This window comes from Delphinus delphis, chromosome 19, assembly GCF_949987515.2.
Source record: "Delphinus delphis chromosome 19, mDelDel1.2, whole genome shotgun sequence".
Taxonomy (NCBI): domain Eukaryota; kingdom Metazoa; phylum Chordata; class Mammalia; order Artiodactyla; family Delphinidae; genus Delphinus; species Delphinus delphis.
Genome location: NC_082701.1, coordinates 27,471,581 through 27,499,385, shown reverse-complemented (window position 1 = coordinate 27,499,385; position 27,805 = coordinate 27,471,581). Strand labels below are relative to the sequence as shown.

Here is a 27,805-nt window from a genome sequence, read left to right as displayed (position 1 = left end):
AGGACTGGGAATTGACCACTGGATTTGATAAAATGGCAGTCTTTGGTGACCTTGCAAAAGCTGTCTTAGTGGAGTGGTGTAGATGAAGACACAGAGGTTAGGGCTTCCCTGGTGGTGCAGTGGTTGAGAGTCTGCCTGCCGATGCAGGGGACACGGGTTCGTGACCCGGTCTGGGAGGATCCCACATGCCGCGGAGCGGCTGGGCCCGTGGGCCATGGCCGCTGAGCCTGGGCATCCGGAGCCTGTGCTCCACAGCGGGAGAGGCCACAACAGTGAGAGGCCCACATACCGCCAAAAAAAAAAAAAAAAAAAAGACACAGAGGTTACAGTAGGTTAAAGAGAAGATGGTCCTACAGACATTAAAAGAATAATAAGAGCTTATCTTTTAGAGATAACACAGTGAAATATTTATGGATGAAAATGATAAAATGCCTCTGATTTTCTTCAAAAGTATCTAGTGAGTCACAGTAGCCAAGAGGTGGAAACAACCCAGAAGTCCATCAAGAGATGAATGGATAAACAAAATGTGGTATATACATACAGTGGAGTATTATTCAGCCATAAAAAGGAATGGAGTTCTGATACATACTACAACATGGATGAGCCTTGAAGACATTACACTCAGTGAAATAAGCTAGACACAAAAGGACAAATATTTGTATGATTCCACTTTTATGAGGTGTATCTCGAATAGGCAAGTTTATAGACAGAAAGTAGATTAGAGGTTAACAAGGTCTGGGGGTAGGGGAATTTATTATTGCTTAATGGATAGAGTTTCTGTTTGAGAAGATAAAAAGGTTCTGGAGCTGGGTGGTAGTGATAATTGCACAACACTGTGAATGTACCTAATGCCTCTGAGTTGTACACTTAAAATGATTAAATAGTAAATTTTATGTATATTGTACCACATTTTTAAAAAATGGAATAAAAGAATCTAGTGGGGCTAGGTAAGGGTATAGATGAAATAAGAGTGGCCAAGAGTCGATGATTAATTGTAGTTGGGTGCTGTTCATTGTACAGTTCTCTACTTTTCTGAGTATTCATGTCAATAAATTTGAAAATTTAGATTAAATGGACAAATTCCTGGAATTGAGGATCCATGCAGAAGATGATTAGTTTGAGGGACAGTGGATAAGGAGGAAAGTGAGGATTTGAGGGCAGTGATTGGAGGTTTATGTTGGGTCAAAGAATTGTTAGAGTAGTGATACTTGAATAAGTGATCCAAGAAGATAGGAAATGTTTGTTTCAAAGTAGGATGTTTGGAATTGAGATTTTTGGAGATGGTAAAGTCCTTATCATGGCTTCATTACCTTCAGCAGCCATGTAATAGCCACCATCAATTGACAAGATCTAGAATATGACCATTGGAGAGGGTAGATCAATATAGAATGGAGATTATTGTTGGAAGAGAGAAGGCCAAGGAGTTGTTAGGTAAGTTACATTGAAGTCACCAAGAGTATGATGGAAGTGACAGAGAGAAAAACAGTGAACTGCGTTCTAAAATCTTTAGTGAATAAAGAAAAAATGTCCCTACCAAGGAGGAATAGCAAGCAGGTGGTATAATTCAGTAGCAGATGCTACATAGGAACCAGAATTTTACCAGAAGTGGTAAAGAGGAGTAAGGAGGAGACCCATATCACCTTCAGGTTCTGGGGTGTATGAGAAGAAAGCTAGCACTTAAGAGGTGAACTGGAAGCGGAGTCCTCAGGAAAGCCAGGTTTCCATTAGAGCAACAAAGTAAAGAGACTTTTTAGAAGAGGGTGCTGCACAGTTCTCTGCCAGAGTGCTGCCTGGTTGTTTTGTCCCTTTATCTTTCTTTGGATTCCTTACTTACCATTGACCTGGTTTTCATTGACATGATACTGGGCAGCATGGGCTATCAATAGTCATTCAATCAACAAGTTATGCAGAAAGCTGGGAACTGCTGTGACAGGCATGATACTCACTGTTGCCCTTACAGTGAGTCCTTATCATGGTTTTATTACCTTGAGCAGCCATGCAATAGCCACTACAAATTGCCAAATGATCCATAAAGTATATTGCTCTTATGTTATAGTCATTGCATTGCTTCTTATTGGGGCAAGGATGAATAAATTTTTTTAAAGTTGGAGAACTCGCAAAGCTATCTTGCAGTTAAGACATTACCCTAAAAATGTTACGTAGCTTATAGCTTTAGATAGTTAAGGCAAGGAAAGGGGGTATCTGTCATGTACCACATCAGGGATTCTCATTAAAGAAGCTTCTAAATATATAGTCAGTCAACTCCTCTAATACCATTATGACCTTTCAGCTTTCTGTGGTCTGTCAGTGTTCTTGTCATGGAAGAGGTCTGGTTTAATGTGAATTAAATCTCTTGATAGAGTTAGGGCTGAAGGATAATTAGCATTTGATTTCATGATTAGCTTATTTTTATGAAATTTACGTGGACCACATGGACTCGCTCAGAGACATCTGGCAGTCTGCTGTGTCTCCCCCTCTATAAGCAGGGAGCCCTGAGTGTGGTTGCACAGGGCTGCAGTTAATGGGTTAGGATAACCAGCATTGAGCTGTCAATGTGAACATACTGCTCTGACAGATGCCTCTTTCTAGGGTTAGTTCAAGAGAAGATGAAAGAGACCTCAACTAAGAAATGTTTCTTATACTCTTTGGTTTATGTTCTGTTTCAGTGATGACAGTATGGGTTATCAGTATCCATTCACTCTACGAGTTGTGCAGAAAGATGGGAACTCCTGTGCTTGGTGCCCATGGTATAGGTAAAGTGACCTTCTGCAAAAGAAAAATTTTAGAATTGCAGCTTCAGATATTATACCCTTTTCATAACGTTTCCAGTTTCTAGAAGTAATAATGAATAATGAAAAGCTTGAAATAAACTTAGGAATTCTTCATTCATCTCTTCCGTGAGGTCTATAGCTAAGTTTTGCTCTTGACATTCAGCTGGTTTTGTAAACTCTACAATCCTCATCAAATTCATAGTTTATGACTAACATTTATCATTCTATACCTTCTGCTCCTTAGATATAAATCAGTTTAGCAATTCTGAGCCCAGTAAGACATAGTCTATTTACTAGACCTTGCTGGGAGTCTATTTTTGGTTTTTAGAAGAGTTATGGAGTTTGATTGGCCATTACTGTCCCAGCTTGGAAAATGCCTGAGTACTGAAGTCAGCCTTCAGAGAACTGTAATAGGCTTTAGCAAACTGAGTCTGTATAGGCCTTGGAACCATGGCCTTTGTCATGGTTCCCTCCCCGCCCCCATAAATTTTTATATATATTTATTTAATGTGCCACTTTACAAACAAGGAAATAGGCATGGTTATGCCAGATAAATTGTCCTACCTCCAAGCATTTAATAACTGAATTTAGAATTTCTTGAGGGTGTATGGTCTCAGATAGCCAATTCCCATATCATTTATTTGCCATAAAGTCCGCATATTCATGTGGATTTACAAATGGTTATCAAGTACCTTGAAAAACCAAAGATTTGAGAAGTGATAAGCAGGATTCCCTGAAATAATAATAATTACTAGTACATATTCATGCATTTATCAGTCTGAAGTTAGAAGCCCATGACAAATTGGGATGCCCAAGAAGGAAAGTAGAGAAGTAGAAAGGGGGACTTCCCTGGTGGCGTAGTGGTTAGGAGTTCGCCTGCCAATGCAGGGGACATGGGTTTGAGCCCTGGTCCTAGAAGATCCCACATGCCGCACGGCAGCTAAGTCTGTGCGCCACAACTACTGAGTCTGCGCGCTCTAGAGCCCGCGAGCCACAACTACTGAGCCCATGTGCCACAACTACTGAAGCCCGTGCACCTAGGACCCATGCTCCACAACAAGAGACGCCACTGCAGTAAGAAGCCCGCGCATTGCAGTGAAGAGTAGCCCCCCCCAACGCAATTAGAGAAAGCCCGCAGGCAGCAACAAAGACCCAACGCAGCCATAAATAAATAAACAAATTTATTTTTAAAAAAAAGAAGAGAAGTAGAAAGGGAGAGTTTGGGGGGTTTTTTGTGTTGTTTGGCCACGCCCCACAGCTTGCAGGATCTTAGTTCCCCTACCAGGGATTCAACCCAGGCCGTGGCAGTGAAAGCGACAAGTCCTAACCACTGGACCTCCAGGGAATTCCCGGGGAGAATATTTCTGATAAAGAAAATTTAGATCCCTTCATAATTACTCTTTCCTCAGTAGATCTTTTTTCCCCCTTTAGATTTTGCAGGGGCTGTAAAATTGATTGTGGGGAAGACAGAGCTTTCATTGGAAATGCCTATATCGCTGTGGATTGGGACCCCACGGCCCTTCACCTCCGCTATCAAACATCACAGGAAAGGGTAAGTACTCAAAGCCATCGTAAGATGGTGGTTTTCTTATGTAAAATTTTTCCCAGCTTAACTGTATCATGCCATTTCTATTTTCAGACAGTTTAAAAACAGCTAGAAAAACATTCATGGGCATTCTCTGTGGCACTTAAATATATTAACATGATTATGTGGATGTTTCAGTTTTCCCACTTGTAGAGTTAATTGTATTGGGGCATTGAATTTCAAAAATGTTAATAATAAGTAAATCTTGAAACAAAACTTTGGACGTAATTAAGAAGTTATATTCTCTGGCCATGACATATCAAGCGTGCCAGTCTCTCTGCCTGTTTATTAATTATTATTGAAGCTGCAGCATTTGGTAACCACTATTACTTAGCCCAAGTGCATTCCAGGGCTATAGCTGCTACCTTTAATGGGCACAGTGATCAGAAAATTAGAGAAAGAACTGAATGTTTCAAGACACCTAAGAGTACATCTCCATGCCTGTTCTTCACACTTAGCCTTCCTCTACTGCCACTCTGGCTGGAGCAGTCATTAAACTTTGAAAATGTAACTTCCAAAAGAATACTACCTCCATATCTAAAAATGTTTGCTAAATATTGTTTGAAGAGTAGATTGACTAGATAGCTTGTGTGTAGAGATATGAAGAATCTGGTGGAGATGTAAAAGCAACAGAATCAAAGGAGTTGTTTTAGTCACAGGAAGAGTAGTAGTGGCTTTTGCATTTATATGATTCTTTTTGCTGTACGCGGGCCTCTCACTGTTGTGGCCTCTCCCATTGCGGAGCACAGGCTCCGGCCCGTGCAGGCTCAGCGGCCATGGCTCACGGGTCCAGCCGCTCTGCGGCATGTGGGATCCTCCCGGACCGGGGCACGAACCCGTGTCCCCTGCATCGGCAGGTGGACTCTCAACCACTGCGCCGCCACCAGGGAAGCCCATTTATATGATTCTTGATGGAAATTTCCTTCACTGTTTCTTAAGGCATTCCCTTTAGATAAGTTAGTAACGAAAATTAACTTTTCTGTCTTTTTTTTCTTTTTAAGTATAATTGACTTATAATGTTGTGTTTCTGGTGTACAGCAAAGTGATTCTGTTATACATAAGTATATATTCTTTTTTATATTCTTTTCCATTATGGTTTATTACAGGTTACTGATTATAATTCCCTGTGCTATATAATAGGATCTTGTTGTTTATCCATTCGCATATATAATGCACATATAATAGTTCTCGTCTGCTAATCCCAAACTCCCAATCCAACCCTCCCCGACCCCTTGGCAACCACAAGTCTGTTCTCTATGGACTTTTCTGTCTTTTTGTGCTATTGAGGAGTGGGGGAACTCCCAGTTCCAGACCAAATTCCCTATTTGGATCCCTAAATACGCCCCCACACACCGTAAGGCTCTCTCTAGCCAAGGATGAGTACTATTTGTGGATACTTGGCCAAATGAAGGATCATTGGGCTAAAGGTAGCTGAAGAGAAGTAGATGTTTTGGCAGATTATGCTCACTGTAGCAAGGTAATTCAATAACCTCAACCATGGTTACTTTAAAGAGGGAAAATTTTAGCAATTGAAAGAAAGATTCTTAAATCTTCATCAGCACAAAATCCAACAGGACGTTATTGTGACAAGATACTCCTGTCAAAGATGAAAAATTATTTGGCTGTAAATCTCTTTCCCTTTTTAACAAACCCAGTGTGCAATCTGAAAAACTCTGGAGGACATCCTGCTTTATAGGAAGAGGGACCTACGTGACCTGTTAAATCTCATCCCACTTCCATTTTCAGTGATGCTCTTAGGATACCATGGAAACCAAGCTGCTATTGCGATATCCTTCCTTTCTGGGGAATGGGGCCACATGACTAATTTCTTCCTACATGTGGTTTCTGCATGTGCTTGGAGAGTCACGTAGACAAAGGAGATTCAAAATTGAGATTGTTGCCTGTATGTTTTATGGTTTTTATTCCAGTAATTCCCCTTTTAAGAATTTATCCTAGGGAAATACTCTGTGATTTGTTGACAGATTTCATCTTAGCGTTTGTTAGAATAGTAAAAAATTAGAAGCAACTTGTATTTGTCCCACATTAGAGGCATGTGGTATAGAAATTGGATAAAATATTATGCAGCCATTGAAAATGCTGACTACCAGGAGTTTTTCCCGACATACATAGAGATGCTTATGATGTCTTGTAAAGTTTTTTATAAAGCAAGATATAAAATTGAAAAAAAAAGACATAAAATTGCATACACTGAAAAATCTCTTCGTATAAAAAAAAGGGCAGAAGAAAATCTGCCAATATTTTGACAGTTTGCCTTTATATTAAGAGTATAAAAGGTTTCCTGCCTTTTTACATTTTTCACTGCTTTCCAGAATTTCTACATGAATGTTTTATTTGGTAAGGAGGGAAAAATATAGGCAATTGTGCTTATTCTTTTTACTTTTCCCGTTTGGACCTCATATTCCTTAGTAAAAAATTAAACTAGATAACTTCTCAGATCTCCCTCTTTTTCTAATAGTCTTATAATGTATGAAAGCTTATTATTTCATTCCTTTATGTTTTGGGCTAAGGATGAGCTTTCAAGCAACTTAGATTTAAAAAAAAAAAGGAAGAGGGTGCCAATAATAATTTAGACTATTTGAATAATTGTAGAGGATCTGGGAATGGATCCCAAGAGGTAAAGGGAATCTTTGTCATTTAGGGAAATTTTATTAATAAATAAAAATTATTTTTGTCCACAGATATGTTTTTCATCCATCTCCTTCCTCCCTGTCTCCATCCAGCTCTATAGCCTGTGTGTTCTATAGAAAATATAGTCAATAAAAATCAACATTCTTTACTTAGTTACTATAATTTGTGGTTGGCCATAAGGCATCCCTGGTAGAGGTAATAATACAGATAATGTTTAACTGGCTGTGAGAAAAGAGACAGTACTATATTTAATACACCTCTTTTTCTACTCTGATTCTAACCACCATGATACAGCATGTTTCCTTTTGAAGCATGTCAGTTTTTCCCTTGGATGACCAGCCCTAAAAATGATGAGAGTTAATATCAGAAAAGAAGTCAAGGTCAAGCCAGATTTTCCTTCCGAAAAAAAAGAGATTTCCTCTAAGTTCCCCTTTTTAAATAAGCTCCTTAGAAATGGATGGTGACGCAATGCTAAAACTCTTCATTGCATAATCAACCCCAACCTTGATAGTTTATAAAAACATTTGACAGCCTGTGACTCAGCCATCTTCTCACGTAGGGAAAAAGTCACACCTGAAAATCTGTTCTAAACTGTGAGCTCAGGAAGGAAAACTTGAGGGAAATTGCCTCAGGCAGAGAGAACCAATTCACCTCCGGAAGGAAGGAGTAATAAGTGGAGTGAGGGACCTGTATGTGACCTTTGTCAAAAAGAGAGGCATTCATTGTCGTCCATGTCCTCCTGGCCCCACCCTGCGATTTGATCCCTGTGGAGTCTCTCACGGTCATTCGTAGTCATGCTATGTATGCCTCACCTGCCGTGGTTCTTGATTGCTTAGTAAGTGGCAGCCAAGAATTGGAGAGGGAAAAATCCTTCCTTTCTGTTGCATTCTAGGCCCCTCCTTGTCTCCTTCCTCCTGATTCCCACGCCACTTCCAACATACATCCTTGCACATCTACCCCCCTTTGCTCTCTCCTTCCTCATATTTACCTCCTCCTTGCTTCAAAGCCTAGCATGCTGGTTAACAGGAACCACAGAGGTTTGGGCAGGTATTAGGGGTCTTCTCAGCAAAATCAGGCTTTTTTGAGCTTGCTGTTCCTTTTATTGCCATCTCAGATAGAAAGGCGCCAAGAGGCAGGAGACAGATAACAATACACATGGTATTTTGATAACTCTGTGTTACGTGGCACCAATATGCAAATGAGCCTGTGAGTTTTAATGCCCTGGGGGTTGTCCTCTTAAGGTGAGCTTTTCTGTATCCTTTCTTATTTAATCCAGATCTGGCATCTGTGTTTCAGTGATATTATTTCTCCTAGCCTCTGTAAAGCCTGCAGCATACTAATAATGTTCTGTGTCCCTGTTAGAAAATAAATGGCCTGGGCTTCCCTGGTGTTGCAGTGGTTGAGAGTCCGCCTGCCGATGCAGGGGACACGGGTTCGTGCCCCGGTCCGGGAGGATCCCACATGCTGTGGAGCGGCTGGCCCGTGGGCCATGGCCGCTGGGCCTGCGCGTCCGGAGCATGTGCTCCGCAACGGGAGAGGCCACAGCAGTGAGAGCCCCGCGTACCGCAAATACATAAATAAATAAATGGCCTAATCTCAACACCCTGCCTTGAGAGCCAGTCCACATGTAAGCTGTTTTAGGATTTCAAATTGTAAAATAAACAGGCAATTCCTTGTTTGTTTTTGTCATTTGGAAGCATGCAGAAATTTTTCCCCAAAAAGCTGTGGTCATGTAAATAGAAATTTGATCAAGGATGTTATTGATGTTATATTTGTGAATAAATGTACAAATGCCCTATTTGCTCAGACTCTAGTTTGGGTTGTATTTTTTTCCTCATGTAAAGTAAATGAGGATGATGCATAGCAGGTGACCATTTTAAACCCCCTCCCTCCCACCCACCCCTTCTCCCGTTCCTCCTGTCCCCTCCACCTGCAGGTTGTAGATGAGCACGAGAGTGTGGAGCAGAGTCGGCGAGCACAAGCTGAGCCCATCAACCTGGACAGCTGCCTGCGTGCTTTCACCAGTGAGGAGGAGCTGGGGGAAAATGAGATGTACTACTGCTCCAAGTGTAAGACCCACTGCTTGGCAACCAAGAAACTAGATCTCTGGAGGCTCCCCCCCATTCTGGTATGTTACAGTCCCACCTCTGAGAGAGCAAGAGTCTAGCTTGAAGGAAAGAAGTGGGGAACAAATAAGAGTTTTTGAGAATAAGACCCTTCCTGCAGCAGTGTTTAAAACACATTTGCTGTTGCACACAGAGATGAATTGTACTACAGATATTTGCTAGTTTTGTATCCTAAAGAGCATACAGCCTAGAAGGGGAGAGAAGTCATATAGACCAGTAACTGCATTAAGTGCAATATATGAGAAGTGCCACGAGTGGTACAACCTGGTGAATTTGAACTTCAGGAAAAGGTGAAAGCACTCCTGGCTCTAGGGAGAGAGGAAGCTTTAGGCTTGTGCTTTATGGACTACAGAAGAGAACAGAGGCTGAACCTCCAATCCTGCTGTGCTTCATCACATGGCCACAACACGCTGCTGAATTAAATGTGAAGGCACAAGTGCACTGGGGCTTACATATTCTTTCTGATTTGATGTACTTCTGCCTTCTCCATTCATGGATTAGGAGACTCACCTGTTGCTTGTCAAGAAAGTTTGAGGTGTCAGTTCTTCCTATTCATTTAAGAAAGTTTTTTCCTTAAGGGAGGAAATCATATCAAATGTGAGGCACTGGTGTATTTTAACCAGACCTTGTGTGTATTTTTTTATTCATATCTTCTTCCTACTACTCTGTGAGACTGTGAATGTAGACCAGAACAACTTTCCAGGGAAGGGTGCACAAGAAATTACTAATGCTGATTAGCTAGCTCGAGGGATGGGAAGCAGAGCACAGGGACAGGCTTGGGAACAGGTAGGTGGGAAGGGGGAAGTTTTTTTTTTTTTAATTGAGGTATAGTTAACATGGAATTAAATTCATAGATTTTAAATGTCTAGTTTGATGAGTTTGACAGTTATATATACTCATGTAACCATCACATAAAACATATCATGAAGTATTGGCATTTGTAAAACTATGTTTTTGAGGTCTTTAAAGAATAATGAGGAATAGATGTTATATTGAGAGCTTGGTGGGCTTCTGTTAAATCCACACACCAGCATCCCCCTTAGAAAGGGGTTCTCTTTATATAAACAGTAAATTATTAAGCATTTAGGGTAGAGGGAGCCACCCAAATATCTGTGCCCACAGTAGAGAGCATAATACTGCGTAAGGCTAGAGGAATTCATTGCTCTTGAAAAGAAAAAGAGAAGGGAGATTCTTATGCTCTTCAGGACAGTGAAACTCCGTGGTAGCAACCAAAGGATGTGGTAAGAAGGAAGAGGCCTCCTATTGGAGACTCGGTAAGTTTCATCTGTAAAAAACGCCTCCATTTTTCTTCAAAACATTCAGTATATAGTATTCTATCCTCATGAGTGTGTTTATGAATGGATCTTCTGTGATATTGGAGAGAAGTAAAGGTCAGCATGTGTCACAAGCCCAGAGAACATGCAAGTATAGGCTCCTAGGATATTGAAGGAAATTAGGAGGATTACCATGTTAGTCATATAGCTAAAGGGCAGCGGCCTGACCGTTAACTATGTTACATAATAAAATATATTCTTCTGGGGGAAAAAAAGTTATGTTATATTTTTGGAACATTTACGTGTATTAGACTTGGGGATTTTTAATGTGTATTTTGTATCTTCAGAACTCTTTAATGCAAGTGTTTTCTATTCTTCTCCAGATTATTCATCTTAAACGATTTCAATTTGTAAATGGGCGATGGATAAAATCACAGAAAATTGTTAAATTTCCTCGTGAGAGTTTTGACCCTAGTGCTTTTTTGGTGCCGAGAGACCCAGCTCTCTGTCAGCGTAAACCACTCACACCCCAGGGGGACGACCTCTCTGAGCCCAGGGTTCTGGCAGGAGAGGTGAAGAAAATGGATGCTCAGAACTCAGCTGGGGAAGCCAACATGCTCCTGAGCAAGAGCCCATCCTCACTCAGCGCGAACGTCATCTGTAGCCCTAAAGGTGAGGAGGCCTGGGGGACTTCACAGAGCCCAGACATCACTCTGCAAGGGCTCTCCAGGGATCCCTCTAGGCTGCGTGTTTCCCTGTTTTCCACTCTGGAGCAACAGCTTGGTTGTACAGGAACCTGTCTGAAATGTGACTTTTAGCAAGAAGTACAGCCTCGTTAAATCTATTTTCTCATTCATATAATGAAGATAATACTAAGTTCACAGAGTGAGAAATTGATACATCAAGAGTAATGCACTTTAGGACTTCCCTGGGTCCAGTTGTTAAGACTTAGCGCTTCCAGTGCAGCGGGCACGGGTTCAGTCCCTGGTCAGGGAACTAAGATCCCACATGCCGTACTGCGTAGCCAAAAAAACCCCAAAAAACAAACAAAACATTTAAAAAAAGAAAAAGAGTAAAGAACTTTACATAGAGCCTGACATTTGGTGATCACAAATGATAGTTGTCATCCTTGTTCCCTTACAGCAGGGGTTCTCAATATATAGTCTGAGAACCCCTAGAGAGTCCCTGAGACCCCTTCTGGAGGATCAGAACTGTTTTCATAAAAATACTAAGTATTTGGGGGTTCCCTTGTGATCCAGTTGTTAGGACTCAGCGCTTTCTCTGCTGTGGCCCAAGTTTCAATCCCTGGTCAGGAAACTAAGATTCCACAAGCCACGCAGCAAGGCAACAAAAAAAGAAAAAGGAAGGGGCTTTCCTGGTGGCGCAGTGGTTGAGAGTCCGCCTGCCGATGCAGGGGACACGGGTTCATGCCCTGGTCCAGGAGGAGCCTACATGCCGCGGAGCGGCTGGGCCCGTGAGCCATGGCCGCTGAGCCTGCACGTCCGCAGCCTCTGCTCCGCAGCGGGAGAGGCCACAACGGTGAGAGGCCCGCATATCACAAAAAAAAAAAAGAAAAAGGAAAAAATACTAAGTATTTGCCTTTCCACTCTCATTCTCTCATAAGCGGAGTCAGAGCCAACAATACGTGTGATATTGTCAGTGAAATATATGCTTGTGTGGGGCTTCCCTGGTGGTGCAGGGGACACGGGTTTGAGCCCTGGTCCGGGAAGATCCCACATGCCAAGGAGCAACTAAGCCCGTGCACCACAACTACTGAACCTGCAATCTAGAGCCCGAGAGCCACAATTACTGAGCCCGCATGCCACAACTACTGAAGCCCGCATGCCTAGAGCCTGTGCTCCGCAACAAGAGAAGCCACCGCAATAAGATGCCAGCACACTGCAAAGAAGAGTAGCTCCCGCTTACCGCAACTAGAGAAAGCCTGCGTGCAGCAACAAAGACCCAATGCAACCAAAAATTAATTAATTAATTTAAAAAAGAAAGAAAAATATATGCTTGTATATTGTGTTTTTCAAATTCCTCAGTTTTAATTTCTAGTATGGTAAATATTGATAGATAGAACTTACATGAACAAAAGTTCTAGAGGTCCTCAACAATTTTTAAGGGTATATAAGGGGGTGGGGAGCTATTTATGGCCCACTACTTTACAGGATTGTTGTGAGAGGTAGAGATAATAGAGTTCCCAATATCATGCCTAGCAATAGTAAGTGCTTAATAATTGGTGATCGTATTTTTTAATCTAATTTTACAAAGAAGAAGAATATGTATTTGTAAGACTTCTTAGTCTAATATTGTTTTGAACTGAATCTGTCCTAAATCATCTTTCTGCTATTTGCTAAGTCTGTACTTAGTTGTACTTCACAGTTTCAGGACATTGCTGCCTTGAGGGGTTTGGTGTTGAGGAAGACAAGAATGTAACTTACTGTCCACATAATAGGAATAAAGAGTAGCCAGTCAGGACGCCCCTGTCTTTCCCTTTATGTGTACGCTTGTGAAGTTGACTTCATAGTTAGCATTTGGTGGCTGGTTTAACTTGTGGCATTTGGATTTATCTTTTCTTCCCGTTCACAGGTTCACCTTCTTTATCAAGAAAAAGTGGAACCAGCTGTCCCTCCAGCAAAAACAGCAGCCCTAACAGCAGCCCTCGGACTATAGGGAGGAGCAAAGGGAGGCTCCGGCTACCCCAGATCGGCAGCAAAAATAAACTGTCAAGTAGCAAGGAGAACTTGGATGCCAGCAAAGAGAACGGGGCTGGGCAAGTTTGTGAGCTGGCTGATGCCTTGAGCCGAGGGCACATGCTGGGGGGCAGCCAGCCTGAGCTGGTCACCCCACAGGACCATGAAGTAGCTTTGGCCAATGGCTTCCTTTATGAGCATGAGGCATGTGGCAATGGCTACAGCAATGGTCAGTTTGAAAACCACAGTGAAGAAGACAGCACCGATGACCAAAGAGAAGATATTCATGTTAAGCCTATTTATAATCTATATGCAATTTCGGTAAGTGGTTTGTTGTATGTATTCAGAATGATCTGCACTTTCAGGAGTTTGTTTGCTCATCTTCATTCATTCATTCATTCATCATTTTTTCAGGGCCTGCTTATTTGCTGGTCATTGAGCTTGGTGATAGACAAAGTTAGCAGTAGATATCTTGGCCTTTTGGGTAGAATCCAAGATGCTCGCAGTGTAATAAAGGGAACAGTCGTGTAATCATTATAACCGGAATCACAGGTTCAAGTCATTCACAATTGTGTGTTTCTAAGGAATTTTTGCTTTCCAAAAATAATTACAACAATAAAATGGTAAGATTCAGAGTTTTAAAATTTTCAGTTTTCCTCTTTGATTTGTTTTTGGAAGAAGGAAAACACTTTTTTTTCCCAAAAGTGTTTTCCTGATTGGATCCTAGTACTGTGCCCTGTCAACTACTAATATACCTCCACTTTCTTCTCTCTTATAGTGCCATTCAGGAATTCTAGGCGGGGGTCATTACGTCACTTATGCCAAAAACCCAAACAGCAGATGGTACTGTTACAATGACAGCAGCTGTAAGGTAAATATCCCCAATCTTTGAATAAAAGAAACAAATGTCAACAGAACTGGAGGACATTTGTTGAAATAATGAACTTTCTCCTGAATAGAAAATAGTTATTGCTATTAGAATCAGGAAAAAAGAAAAAAAAAATTCCTCTAAGGGGGAATCAGTATATAGATGCCTTCAGTATAAAGGAATAAAAGTGATATGCAGGGAATTCCCTGGCACTCCAGTGGTTGGGACTCGACGCCTTCACTGCGAGGCCCCGGGTTTGATCCCTGGTTGGGGTGGGGGGTTATGCAGAGCAGAGAATGAAAACAATGAAGAGGAAGAAGGTATTGGTTATAAGAAAAATTTCTTATCTTTTGAGCTAGTAGAATTTGATGGGTTGTTTTGTTTCATTTTTGTCATTCTTTTGACTTGTCTATGGTATGAATATTTTCCCCAAAAAATCAAACATTGAAAATAATGGGCCTTATTTTTTAGGGGCAGGTATGAGACAGCCAAAATATTAAGCTGATTGGAAGCAATCAGGTTTAGTAATTAAAGAGGGTTGGTCCTCCCTTCCCTGGTGAGGATTAAGAGCCAGCATAGTGATGGCTTTTTAGTTAAAGCCTTTCTTGCTCCTTCAGGAACTTCACCCTGATGAAATTGACACCGACTCTGCCTACATTCTTTTCTATGAGCAGCAGGGGATAGACTATGCACAATTTCTGCCAAAGATTGACGGCAAAAAGATGGCAGACACAAGCAGCATGGACGAAGACTTTGAGTCTGATTACAAAAAGTACTGTGTGTTACAGTAAAGCTACCACTCTGGCTGCTAGACAGGCTAGTGATGAGGGAGAGGACTCCCTGTAGCTGACATAGGGCAAAAGCGCCACTGAAAGGCAAGCTAAATGTGTAGTTATTTTATCCTGTGACCCTGAAGCACAAAATAAAAATCCTAATTAAAATAGCAGTTAACATAACAGTAGTAATAATTTTGTTTGGAAGTGTCTCACTCGAGCTCCCTGGTAGAGAACTTTCAGGCAGAGCCCACCATTAGCCTGTAAACAAAAGGGTTTGGCACCAGCCACCTGGGACCAAATAAGAACTAAGTTGTGCTTGTCCAGATATGAACAAACATGTAGCAAGTATAGTTTACCAATAATCATAACAAAATACTAAGAATTTCCTTGGAGTCAAAGTAAAACAAAAAATTGTAGTGTTGTCTGGGGACGACATGACATGCTACCTCCTTTTTCCTGAAGTTTTATTCCACTGTAGTGACTGACACAATGGAGAAAGCAAGATCACAAAGGCGTGCGAAGGATTCTTACAGCATGGACACAGATTTTTCGATTTACTTTTTAAACCATTTTCCCACTCTTTCTATGTCTTTATTGCTTTTTGTTTTTGTTGTTGTGTTTGTGTTTGAGACACAACCAATCACTGGTGGTAGCAGAGGCATATATAAGTGGTAAGTCTGAAAGGGAGACTCTCTTAAGAGTTGTGTGCCTTCCACCCAGGGCCTTGGTTGGGAGACCCTGCAGGAAAAAAAAAAAAAAGCGTCCTGGGAGATCCAGCTAAAATAAAATAACCCTCCAGATAGAGACGGCCTACTTTGAGGATACTTCAAGAGCCCTCAAAAATGTTTACCACCACTGCTGAGTGTGGGAGGGGAGTTGCCAAAATTTGCACCATCTTTACATGCACTGTTGCACAGAGAGCTTCTGAGAGGGAAAGTGGCAACAAAGCTAGATGGTATTTTACAATTAGTGGTTGTTTGTTCGTTTCTTTGTTTTGCACTTTAAAGAAAGAATACGTGCAAATGAACTTTTCAGAACTTGTTCATATTTGATGGCTATAAGGGCTATAAGTTAACGTAATTGGGGTATTTTCCCTCATCATATTAAATTTAACAACAAAACACATCCCAAACATTGATAGTGTATAAGTATTTTTAATGAAATTGGTGGTTTTAGGAAGTAAACTTTTGTTTGCATGTCCATATACTTTTTTTATTTTGGTGTTTGTCCTTTTTATTTTATTTTTTTTTACATTTCACAGTAGTGGTCATCAAAAGTTATGTTTCTTTGCTCACTTCATTTTTTCCTTCAATAATTCAAGACTGGAACAAAAGTATATAAATGTTATTTATTTCAGGCAACATTTTTTTCCTGTGTTGTTTTTAAATATGTATTCGAAGTAAATATTTCACTTTTTTTTCAGTCTTTTTTTATTCATCTGGACCTTGGAAGCTGATTCTCATTAATTGTCAGATTCCATTATCCTTCCTTCCTCATAGATAGTAGGTACCAATGTAATTAAGCATTTGTGTTCTGATATCTGAGGTCGGTTGCTATCCAGTTCTCCTCAGAGCATTTGGAAAAGTTGTCATAAATGGCTATCTAAGTTGAAACCCTATTCAGAAGAAGCCTATAATTGCAGGTAGGAAGGAGTGGCCTAAATGGTATAATGTGATAAAGTCAAACAAAATACAGACTTTATAGTTTCATGATTTTCAGTGTATGAAATCTGTCCATTCCTAACTGGACAAGTCCCACGAAAAAGTGGAAGATTTTAAAGAATTTCCTTACAGATGTTTTATTTAAGCAGGTAGCACAATCTACTAATGTTGTTTGATCTGTGTTGGTTATATTGGTTGTAATTAATTTTTTTAATTCATGATTAGCAGAAAATTTATTAAATTAACTAACTACATTCACTTTGTAAATTACTGTATAAAACTTGTTGACAATGCACTGACTTTAGAAAGATGTTAATGTACATAAATAGAGTGTAAATAAAATAGTGTTGATGTACTGAAATATGAACTGTATAAAAAAGTATTGGTAATTGTATATGGAGTGTAACTGTTTATCTGTAACTATTATCCAAACAAATTAAATACTGTGGATGCATCTATGTGCTGTTTTTCCTCCATACAAGTAAACACAAAAAAGTCAAATTCTTTAGCCTTCCTCTCTGTGACCCTGTTTTAATTCTCCTAACTTGAATAATACCTACCTGATTTACAGAGTTGGAGGTTCTGTCTCTGAGGGAATGCAAGCTGTGTTGAAGGTAGAACAAGATACCTGCAGTGACCGGATAAATTGAATTAAATTTGGCCCACATCCCTGTTAGGAAATTGCTTCGAAGGCGTTGAAGGGGTTGGGGAGAAGGGTGGCTTGCTGGTTTGGAACTGAGAATTGATGAAGGAGGTTTCTCAATAGTTTCCCTGCAGATTAAGAGATAAGGTGAAGAAGAGGCCAACTTCTTATTTGTATAATGCCTTGAGATGATCCTGGATTTCTAGGGGGCTCTGAGAAACCAGGGATATCCCTGGTTGTCGTTCTGGGAGATCTCCAGGGAGGCAGTTGACAGTGTTGAGAAGAGTCGAAGATTTAGAGTTGTGGGTCCTTCACATTCAATCCTATCTATTTACCTTTAAAATCAGAATACCTACCTCTGGGGCTTATATTAAGTAAATGAAGTATATAAATGCCTGACACAGTTTCTTGGGAAGTGCTCAATGAATGTGAAATCCTACCCCCATGAGATCAGTCCTGTACAAGGAGGTTTTTGTATTTCCTTGCCATACTGACACTAAAAGAATTTGATAGCTCACTGCTTACATTCTCCAAAAAACAGGAATACACATTAAAAATGTATAGAATGAAACATGTTGAATCAGCAGCAATAGTAGCTTGTTTAAGGAAACGAACAAACAGAAAAAGGATCAGAAAAGTCATCAGAAATGAAGCACGGCTTCCAAAGTGCAGTCTGTGTCTCTGGCTTTTTAAAAGACAGCCTTGAATATCTTCATCTTTGTATCTCAGACATTGTTCCTGGCACATGGAAGGTAAATAATATATAAAATAAATAATATTTTAATGAAAAAAAAAGACAATCTTGAAAAGAAACAACATATAGAGATGGGCAGGCATTTTATTTCTGGTTCCTGAATGGCCCTGTAAATTGAGAGTGGTCATCAGCCTCTCTGGCTAAGGCAGTTCAACATGGAATCTCCCTTCCACTTGGTGGCATTGCTCACTTATGGGTTCTTTTCTTAGTTGTAGATACCATTGAATTGGAGCAAGTAGATGAATTGCCACATTTTCTCCAACTATTTTAAAGGTTGACTATAGAATTTTACTAGGCTAGAGCCAGAATGTGCAGCTTAGGGAACAGAGATCCCAGCTTTCCTTGATGATGTACCACCAGGTTTCTTAGTATTGAAATCAGAAGGTCAGAAACATGCCTACGTCTGTGATCAGAGACCCATACGTGATAGAGCAATAAAAAGAGGCTAACTTCAGGTTTGCCAAACTTCCTACCAGTGGAAAGCAAGGTAGTAAATAAGAGTGCAGGAGTTGCAAACTCAAGAGACCTATAGGGACCAGGTTGGGAACAGAGTGTAAGAGAAGCTGGTCCAGCTGTGGATGAGAATGGGGAATAGTGGTGAGTTGTAGGGCACACATCCTTCTAAAGGCTCCATTTGTTGCCATGCAGGAATGCGGGCCCCAGTGTTAGACCAAACCTTTTTTTTCCCCCTAAGGAGAAGCAGAAATCCAGATATACAAAATATCCAATTTAGACATGTTGGCAGGTTTGTTTTTTCATTTTTAAACATTGTACTGTCCAAGTAAAACATATTTGCAAGCCAGATACTAGCCACCACTTTTATGCCCTCTGGTAAGTAGAAAGGTCATGGATTTGGAGAGATTCTAGGTCTTGCTATATTACAGCAACCGTGCACTAAAACAAGTTCTTTAGACCCTCAGATTTCTCATGCCCAATGAGAATATCACTTTACTTCAAAGGATTATTATAAGGAATAGATAAATGAATGTAAATAGGCACAGGCCCTGACACCTATTGGGTACTCAAATAATAGTATTCTTTCCCCACTTAGAGAAGCAGAACACAGGTATAACATAACAATAATGTTATGTTCAAGTTCATTACCAGTCAAGAAGCATACAGCTAATGACATATGAGCACATTCTAGGTACAGAGCTCTGTGCTAGATTCTCTGGGGGCAGCTGTTCCCAACCTGGCAATTCATGAGCACCATCAAAATCAACTAGGAGCTTGTTAAATGTGCTGATTCCAGAGTCCCACCCACATTGTCATATTACATCTGTGCTCTGTGCCTATTGACACCCGGATTTATGAGATCATCTTCTCCCAAGCAGTCCAAGAATCTGCGTTTTTTAATATAAATTTATTTATTTTTGGCTGTGTTGGGTCCTCTTTGCTGTGCGCGGGCTATCTCTAGTTGGGGCGAGCAGGGGCTACTCTTGGTTGCAGTGTGCAGGCTTCTCATTGTGGTGGCTTCTCTTGTTGCAGAGCGCAGGCTCTAGGCGCATGGGCTTCAGTAGTTGTGGCTCGCAGGCTCAGTAGTTGTGGCTTGTGGGCTCTAGAGCACAGGCTCAGTAGTTGTGGCGCATGGGTTTAGTTGCTCCGCGGCATGTGGGATCTTCCTGGACCAGGGCTCGAACCTGTGTCCCCTGCATTGGCAGGTGGATTCTTAACCACTGCGCCACCAGGGAAGCCCCAGAATCTGCATTTTGCTAAGTTCCTCAGGGGAGATTCTTTTGTAGCCAGTTGGCACTGTCCTGCAGATTGGTCATTTATGGAAACCACTGCTCCAGGGAATGAATCATTACTTCCGGTCTAATTAGGGAAAGATGATATGCATATGCATACACCTAAGGAGGATTGGTAGGTATAATTGTCTCTGATGACGTGCTGACTGAGGACGTTAGACAGTAGCTGTTGGCAGAGTACTTAGGGAAAACCATACGGGAAAGGGAAGTGAGCAGCGCCATGAAGCAAGACCAGGATTTTCTTGTCAGAAGTGTGCAGAGCAGTGCAGTGGTCTGAACAGCAAAAGGAGCCGAGGTGGTGCGTTCCAGAGGCTGTGGAGGCCGTTTGAGGTGAGCTGAAGGTGCACGAGGGGCATATAGTAGAAGATAACAAGCAGGAGAAGCATGTTGGGAAGGCCTGAGAAGGTCAGACCTGCTCTCATAAAAGTGTTTCACATTGCCAAGTATTTTGGTATGGTTGCAAAACATTTTCCCATGGTTTTCATTAAGTACACACTAATCTGAGACCACTTAGTTATAAACAAATTTGTGCTTTCTGTAACTTAACTTTCTCTTTTTCAAATACACAATCCACTTCTGAAATTTCTCTTGATAATGAACTTTGGACTTTACCACAAGCCCAAGAGGAATGCAGGTGGAAACTAGGCTTCAAGTGCTCCAAGAAGATCAAAGGAAGTAGAGGAAAAAGAAAGAAGGAAACAGGCAGGAAATGGGAGGAAAACTAGAAGGGCTGTGGAAAAAAGAGAAGGAAGGCAAGCCAGAGAAAGGAGCCCGCCTAGTGTGGCCCCGAGAACGGAGGAGAGGAGGGCCAGGAGGGAGAGTGGGCTGGTGGCCGTGTGCAAGATCCTTGGAGGCCTGCGCCACCAGCGAAGCTCCCTCCAACTGTATTTTATCTGAAGGACCTATAGCTGAAGCAGGTGAGGTTGGAGTTGCTCAGGCTGAAGTGAGGGTGGGGGATGGGGTGCTGCTTGAGCAGCCTCTGGGAACTCTGGATCAGATGTTCAGTAAAGCACCTGGGGGCTTCCCTGGTGGTGCAGTGGTTAAGAATCCACCTGCCAATGCCCGGGACACGGGTTTGAGCCCTGGTCCAGGAAGATCCCACATGACATGGAGCAACTAAGCCCATGCGCACAACTACTGGGCCTGCGCTCTAGAGCCCGCGAGCCACAACTACTGAAGACCCGCGCGCCCAGAACCCATTTTCCACAGCAAGAGAAGCCACCGCAATGAGAAGCCCACGCAGTCTAACGAACAGTAGCCCCCGCTCGCTGCAACTAGAGAAAGCCCACGCGCAACAATGAAGACCCAACGCAGCCAAATATAGATAAATGAATAAATTTTTTAAAAATTTGTTTATAAAAATTAAGCACCTTGGACACTAAAGCATTCAGAAAGTCGATCATGGGGAATTCCCTGGCAGTCCAGTGGTTAGGACTTGGGGCTTTCACTGCTGTGGCCCCGGATTCGATCCCTGGTTGGGGAACTGTGCAAGACTCGCTGTGCGGCCAAAAAAAAAAAAAAAAAAAGTCGATCATGATGCAGTGCTGATCCCTGAAGAGCTCCCGGAGAATGGTCCCCAGCAACAGTGCTGTCGAACCCAAGTTCAAGTACCCGGTGCTGAGGCCAAACAAACCGAAATACCGGAGTTTGGTGCAGAGGAAGGTTTATTGATAGAGAGGGTGGCAACCGAGAAGATGGAGACGTAAGTTTGTCTCAAATCCGCTTTACCGGCTGGCCTGGGCGCAAGGTTTTTCGGGATAAAGGGGCGGGGTCTTGGGGTGCGTGATCAGCTGACGCTCAGTCCTCCGGTGCGTGGTAACAGGGTGAAGCTTTTCGTGACAACGTCAACCCCCTGGGGTCTACATGCTTGTGGTCAGCATGCAGTCGCCTTCCTCCACCACATGTGGGTCTTAGTTTCTGCAGAACAATTCAAAGGTATGTGTCAGATTTTTATGTATATCCCTTCAGGAGGAATTAGGACTGTTTCATAGCTGAACTATTGTTTCTTGACTGCCTTTCCTTTGTTTCTGTATTCCCTCTCTTCCTTAATTGGTCATTGCTTGAATCTGCTCTTTGGAACTCAGGGAAGGCCTAGGAGACCACAGCTTGCTTCTACAAACAAGAAACAGGGGGCACAGGGAATTCCCTGGCGGTCCAGTGGTTAGGACTTGGCACCTTCACTGCTGAGGGCCCAGGTTCAATCCCCAGTGGGGGAACTGAGGTTCCACAAGCCGCGTGGCACAGCCAAAAAAAGAAAGAAAAAGAAACGGTGGGCATGGAGGGGCTTTTGTACCCAGGAGGGCCCATGGGGTCTTGCTCGATTTCAACAGGAGAGCATTATCATTTTCTGCTGGAAATCGCCGTGCCAGCAGGGTGGGCCTTTCCAAAGCCATTTTGCTACTCTCAGTACATCTGGCTGGGCAGGGAGGAAAAGCCAGCCAACTAGAGTGAAGGCCAGTCAACTTCCCTCCCCCGCTGCAGAGACTACTGGAGCAGCCTGTGGCAGGGCAACTGTAGGGACCCAGCCCCAGGGCCTGTGGCCTTTCACCTTGTTGGCTGGAGAAAGTCACTGCTGCCACTCCTTGTTTGCAGAACTCCCTGCGGCTTGGATTTGCAAATAAACATCCTCTCACTTTGGGAGATATGGGAAAAGGAGAGGGCAGAGTTTATCACTCATACATCAAATGTTTATTGAGCACTTACTATGTGGCATAAAGGATAGTTTTGCCCTTGGAATCGGGAGAAAAGTTGAAGAGGGCACTTGACCATTAAATGGACATTTACTGTTTGCCAGACCCCAAGCTATGCATGTTTCATTCATTCTTTAATGCTCACCACAGCTCTGTGAGGGATGCATTATCATCTCTTTTTATAAACGAGGAAACAGAATCAGTGAGGTTATCGTATTGTGATAATCACTGAATGAGAAAGTGAACGTGAACCCCTTTTACAACCAATAACGCTTATGCAAATGCAAAGTATTATTGTTATGTAAGGAGAGGAAGTAGGTGTCCTGAAAGCAGCCTCCTCTCCCTCTTCCTGGAAGATGAAAAACTCTTGGGAGCAAATAGCCATTCAGTGACTCTTGAGGGAGACCCACTTCGTAGGTTTGTTCTCTTCACCTCTGGAGGCCCAGGGACTTTAGGAGCCAGACGGAGGGAGGAGGGGTGTTGAAGGGAAAGTGGGAGCAGGGAGGGAGAAAGAAAGGACTCTGGGACTGGGGCAGGTCAAGGCCACTAGCTCCAAACTGGACTTTGGAGTGCCTGGTAGTATCAGGGATTTAGCAGGGAGGTGATTGTGCCAGAGGCAGGATGGGAAAGACCAGGATTGAATGAACTGGTTTTGGGAAGGCAGCCACCAGCCACGGAAGCCGTGAGAATCCCATGTTCCCCACGGGCCCCCTGCCAGGCGGGCTACCTGAGATGCCTGACCTACCAAGTACAATGCCTCCCCCCTTCAGCTGAGGCCTTTTCCTTCCTGGCCTTTCCTGGGAAGGGAGGGAGAACAATCGAGCCTGACCATTTATAACTAGGTGTTTGCGCCCATAAGCCTGGGCTTCTAAACTAGATACCACATGTCCATCCAGCCCGCATAGTGGGCCAATCACGCAGCAGGCTGACTCCTCAGCGGCCTTCCATTCAATTCTGACTGTGCTGAGCCCCAAAGAGGCAGCCTGTTGTCTTTTTCCCCAGGGTTTATGAGCCCAGCTTTGGTTTTCTCATCTCTCCCCTTTGATGATAATGAAATGTCAAGCCTCAATCCAAAACTCATATACGTCAGGAGAGAGAAAGTATGCCTAATCTGGACTCTGGGAACATAAGCAGTATAAATGTAGAGGGAAATCTAAACTCCCTGACTGATTAGAAAAGAAAGGGAACGTCCTGGAAGTGGCAGCATGGCCACAGCGCCCGGCAAAGGCTTGGACGAAACGTTTCATCTAATCCCGTTTGCATGGGTATTTGTTGAGTCAGCCGTTTCCTCATCTAGAGCACAGACCAGCCATATCCTGCTCCCTGAACTTGAACTGTCACCAAATTCCACGCGACAGCGTCTGTGAACCAGCTTCTGTGCCGACTGTGCTGGCCTGGCCAAAGCAACCTTGGGCTCAAGTGAAGGTCACTCTCTGAATACGCAGGTTTCAATGGATCTCACTATTATTCCTGCAGAAATCCCACTCTCAGGGCTTCCCTGGTGGCGCAGTGGTTGGGAGTCTGCCTGCCGATGCAGGGGACGCGGGTTCGTGCCCCAGTTCGGGAGGATCCCACATGCCGCAGAGCGCCTGGGCCCGTGAGCCATGGCCGCTGAGCCTGCGCGTCCGGAGCCTGTGCTCCGCAGCGGGAGAAGCCACCACAGTGAGAGGCCCGCGTACCGGGAAAAAAAAAAAAAAAAAATCCCACTCTCCGTCTACACAGTGATGCAGCCTCTGGAGGGTATCTAAATGTGTCTTGAACCAGTCCTTTCAGCTGTCATGTGGTGTCTGCTGGGTGGGACCTCCTGATCTTTTAGGCGCCCCTAATCCAGCACCACCACTGCTTCCCCTCACAGACTGGGCACCAGGATCGGAGTCCCCCACTGGGCCCTTCTACTCTGCTAGAGTGTTCCCACAGCAGAGCTGCCATCCCCTACCTTAGTATTTGGGTAAAATTGCTCTTCCGGTTTTTATAAGCCACTTCCATTCCCCTTACGACCCCGGTGAATCCCAGAGGCTGACTGACAGGCCACAACAAACTCCACATCCCTTCCCCCCTACAACTCTGAGGCTTCACGTGGACCCAGCATGTCACACCCAATGCCTCTCCCTTAGGAGAGGTGCCTCCCAGGAGGCCACTCAGGCAATAGACCCAGCACCCGTGGAGGGTCCTATGACCCTCCAAGCAGCTCCAGTGTGACTCAACCCTTGACTGCACGTGAAGCCACAGCTGAAACTAGAGTGAAACCCCAATTTGACCTGCAGCCTTGTGGAGCCTGGCCAGGCCTGCAGGATGGAGGGGCAAAGGGACTTAGGGCCCAAGGATGGGGAAGCGGATTCACTGGGGAGAACACGTGATGCTGGGGAACAGCAGAAGCCGAGGATCAAGCACCTCGTACAGGGCTTCCCTGGTGGCGCAGTGGACACGGGTTCGAGGCCTGGTCCGGGAAGATCCCACATGCCGTGGAGCAGCTAAGCCCATGCGCCACAACTACTGAAGCCTGCATGCCTAGAGGCCGTGCTCCGTAACAAGAGAAGCCACCTCAATGAGAAGCCCATGCGCCCCAACAAAGAGTAGCCCCCACTCGCCGCAACTAGAGAAAACCCACACACAGCAACGAAGACCCAACGCAGCCAAAAATAAATGAATAAAATAAATAAAGCCCCTCGTATGCCCTAGCCCCACATGTGGAAACAGCTGTTCAAACTATAACAAAACCAGGTTGATTGTGTCAGTTACTGAAGGAAAGTCTGCATAGATAGAGCTCAGAAAACCAGGATTATCTCTCAGGATTGCCCAATGGGCAAGGTAAATATTTAATCCCAGCGCTGGAATGGTGCCTGCTAATTCTCTGCTTTACTATCATCTTTCCCTTTATTCACTCACGCTGACAACATTTGTTGCCTGCCTCCCTCCCGCCGCCCCCCCCCCCACCGCCTCCGCGTGACCAACCCTGGCCTGACACTTCCGTCCTCCGATGGCTCAGAGGGTATCCTCCAGTCTTCCCTTAGGGGATCTTGGTGGAGAAGGAGGGGAGCAGGGATCGGGGAAGGCTTCACAAAGGAGTTAACTTTCAAGCCAGGTTTTGGCTGCTGTGTGGACCTCATGAGACAAGCCACAAGCAGGGAAGGGCAGGGAGAGCATTGAAGATCTAGGGAACAGCATGTGTCCCCAGCATCTCTGGCCAGACCGGTGGTTTCTAAATCCAAGCTTCCCTCTGAGGACTCCTTAGAAGCACTTTCAGGCCAGCAGCACTCAGTTCAAGCAGGGACTGTGGGGCTTGTAGATCGCGTGGCCACTCATGGGCTGGCAAGGGGCGAGATCCTTTACCTTGCTAAGCCTTGGTTTCCTTCCAAAAAGGGATGGTAAGAGGGTAGGCTTGAGTATCAGATGGTCTGGGTCCAAATCCTACTACTGCTCTCCTACTTGTCAGCTCTGGGTCCCGTGTCTCATCTCTTCATCTGAAAGTGGAGAACATGCCCATCTCAGAAGCTCTTTCTAAGGACTGAGATAGAGAGCATGTCAAATAGTTTCACCTGAGTAAACGTTAGCTGCTCTGATTATACTGTTATTTGTGTAGAGTCAGGAGCAGCAATGCCTGCCCCAGGGTTCTTCCAAGTAAGTATTGATTGAGAGCTCACCGTGTGCTCTGTACTGTTTGGGCACTTGATGTCCTTGGGGCTGGCTTCCTGGGAAGCCGATGGCGTTGCGTGTGCAGGATGTTTATTAAGGAGTACCTCGAGGATCAACACCTGTGGGAGGGAAGAGAGAGAAATGGAGCACCCACGAGGGCCCAGTGCTAACCTCAACTGGCCCCACCGAGAGCTCTGATGCTGGAATGGCCCTTTGGGGTCACCCTAAATGGGGCCAGCCCTTTAACCCACTTTTTCCCCTGTTGGTCAGTCAATGGCTGGGGGTCTGCAGAGAGGAGTGTGGCCTTGAGCAAGGAAGCCTCCCCTTCCTGGAGAGGCCAACAGATGAAGAGGTCCACACGCCACAGCACCCAGAGCTGGGACGCACCATTCCTTGAAGGGGGCTCTGAGCCATGCATCACAGTGCCCACCTCGAGCAGGAAACAAAACAGGTGAACATCCCCACTGTCCTGAAGCAGCTGTTCCAGTGGGAGTTTACCTTCTAAAGGTTGCTGTCACGATGAGATGAGATAGTAGGTGTAAATTACCTTACAAAGGGCCTTTCATAACAGTGCAGGAGTGCAAAGAGTGAGAGCTAAAGGTCGTTAAACAGATGGGGAGATTACAAAGTGATAGGAGTTAGAGGAAGAGCATCTGATTTGAACAGACCGGACTCAGTTATCTGCAGGTGTCTCCATCCTTCTCTGCCTGCACCCCAGGCTGTCACGTGGACGGGCTTTTCAACCCCGTCGGGGTCCTGCACCTCTTGAGACTCAGTTTATAAATAAAATCCTGGCATCAGGCCCCTTCAGACCCCTCCTGGGACAGCAGCCAGGCTCTCCCTGAGGGCTTCCTTCCGCGAGAGGTGGCTGGCATGATGGGCGGGAGCCCGACTGCAGGAAGGGAGCCCCGGCACATCCAGCTCAGCGAGGGCGGCTCGGGCAGAGACCAGGAAAGGGAGATAAAGAGATTTCCTTGGCACCGGCCTCTCCCATTTCTTTGGAAAACAGTGGGGAGGAAATCCACTGGCAGAAGGGCCTGCTCCAGCTCCCTTCTGAGGTGGGCCCAGCTGCCCTCCCCACAGGGAGCCCAAAACACCAGAGAGAAAACCAGTCTGCTAGCAGTTCCTGGGAGGTGTGGCCAGCCGGAGGGAGAAGGAGAAGGGCCAGGAGGAGGCAGGGGCGGTGGTCTCAGCCTCTTGTCCCTTCTTTTGCCCACCCTTCTCTCTTGGCCTCAGTTTCCATGGCGTAGGTGGGATGAGGGTAGGGCCATCAGATTCAGTAAATCCAAATACAGGACACTCGGTGCAATGTAAATCTCAGATAACCAGCAGGTAATGTTTTAGTGTAAGTGTGCCCCATGCTACTTGGGAGGGATATATTTATACTAAAATGTCCTTGTTTATCTGTTTATTTGTTGTTTATACTGTCCGGCCACCCAGACCATGTGCTGGGGGAAGCCTGCAGCCAATGCGAATAGGAGAGGCCCGCTGGCAGACAGCAGGGACAGAGCCCATGCTGGAGACAAGGACGGATCAGAGGGCGCATGCGTGCGTGAGTTCGCGGCTCCTTGGGAAGAGGGAGGGGAAGGGCTGGAGGAAGGTGAAATAGGAGCCCAGTCCCCAGCGCAGTCAATCCCGCAGCAGCAGAGCAGGCTCCCACCCTGACCCCACCTAACAAAGCAGGGACAGGAGAGCTGCAGGCAGCCTGGGCCTCCACTGGCCCCCTTGGCTCCTCCTGGTGATGTCCTGAGTGACCCTAGGCAACGCTGGGCCAGGGTTGGGCTGGGAGGTCTGGCTCATGGGCTGCTTTGTGCGTGGGTGGGCTGGAGGGCTGGGGGGACGTCCCTGCATGTCTGAGCAGAGCAGCAGTCCCCGTGAGTGTGCTGGGGATGGGAGGGTCCCCCCTTGGGTAGGAGCAGCACTGCTACCCC

General features: G+C 44.4%; 1 protein-coding gene across 2 annotated transcripts in view; it reads left to right on the top strand.

Annotated features, from left to right (window-relative positions):
• Window positions 1-16,909, top strand: part of USP32 (ubiquitin specific peptidase 32) — a 197,100-nt gene extending 180,191 nt beyond the window's left edge. For both annotated transcript variants that reach the window (XM_059997619.1, XM_059997618.1), the window contains exons 28-34: window positions 2,667-2,753; window positions 4,203-4,323; window positions 8,942-9,133; window positions 10,789-11,077; window positions 12,998-13,422; window positions 13,880-13,972; window positions 14,587-16,909. In XM_059997619.1, the coding sequence (XP_059853602.1) occupies window positions 2,667-2,753; window positions 4,203-4,323; window positions 8,942-9,133; window positions 10,789-11,077; window positions 12,998-13,422; window positions 13,880-13,972; window positions 14,587-14,760 (1,381 nt within the window). In that variant the 3' untranslated portion in view covers window positions 14,761-16,909. The remainder of the gene's footprint in view (window positions 1-2,666; window positions 2,754-4,202; window positions 4,324-8,941; window positions 9,134-10,788; window positions 11,078-12,997; window positions 13,423-13,879; window positions 13,973-14,586) is intronic.
• The last annotated feature ends 10,896 nt before the right edge of the window (window positions 16,910-27,805 follow it).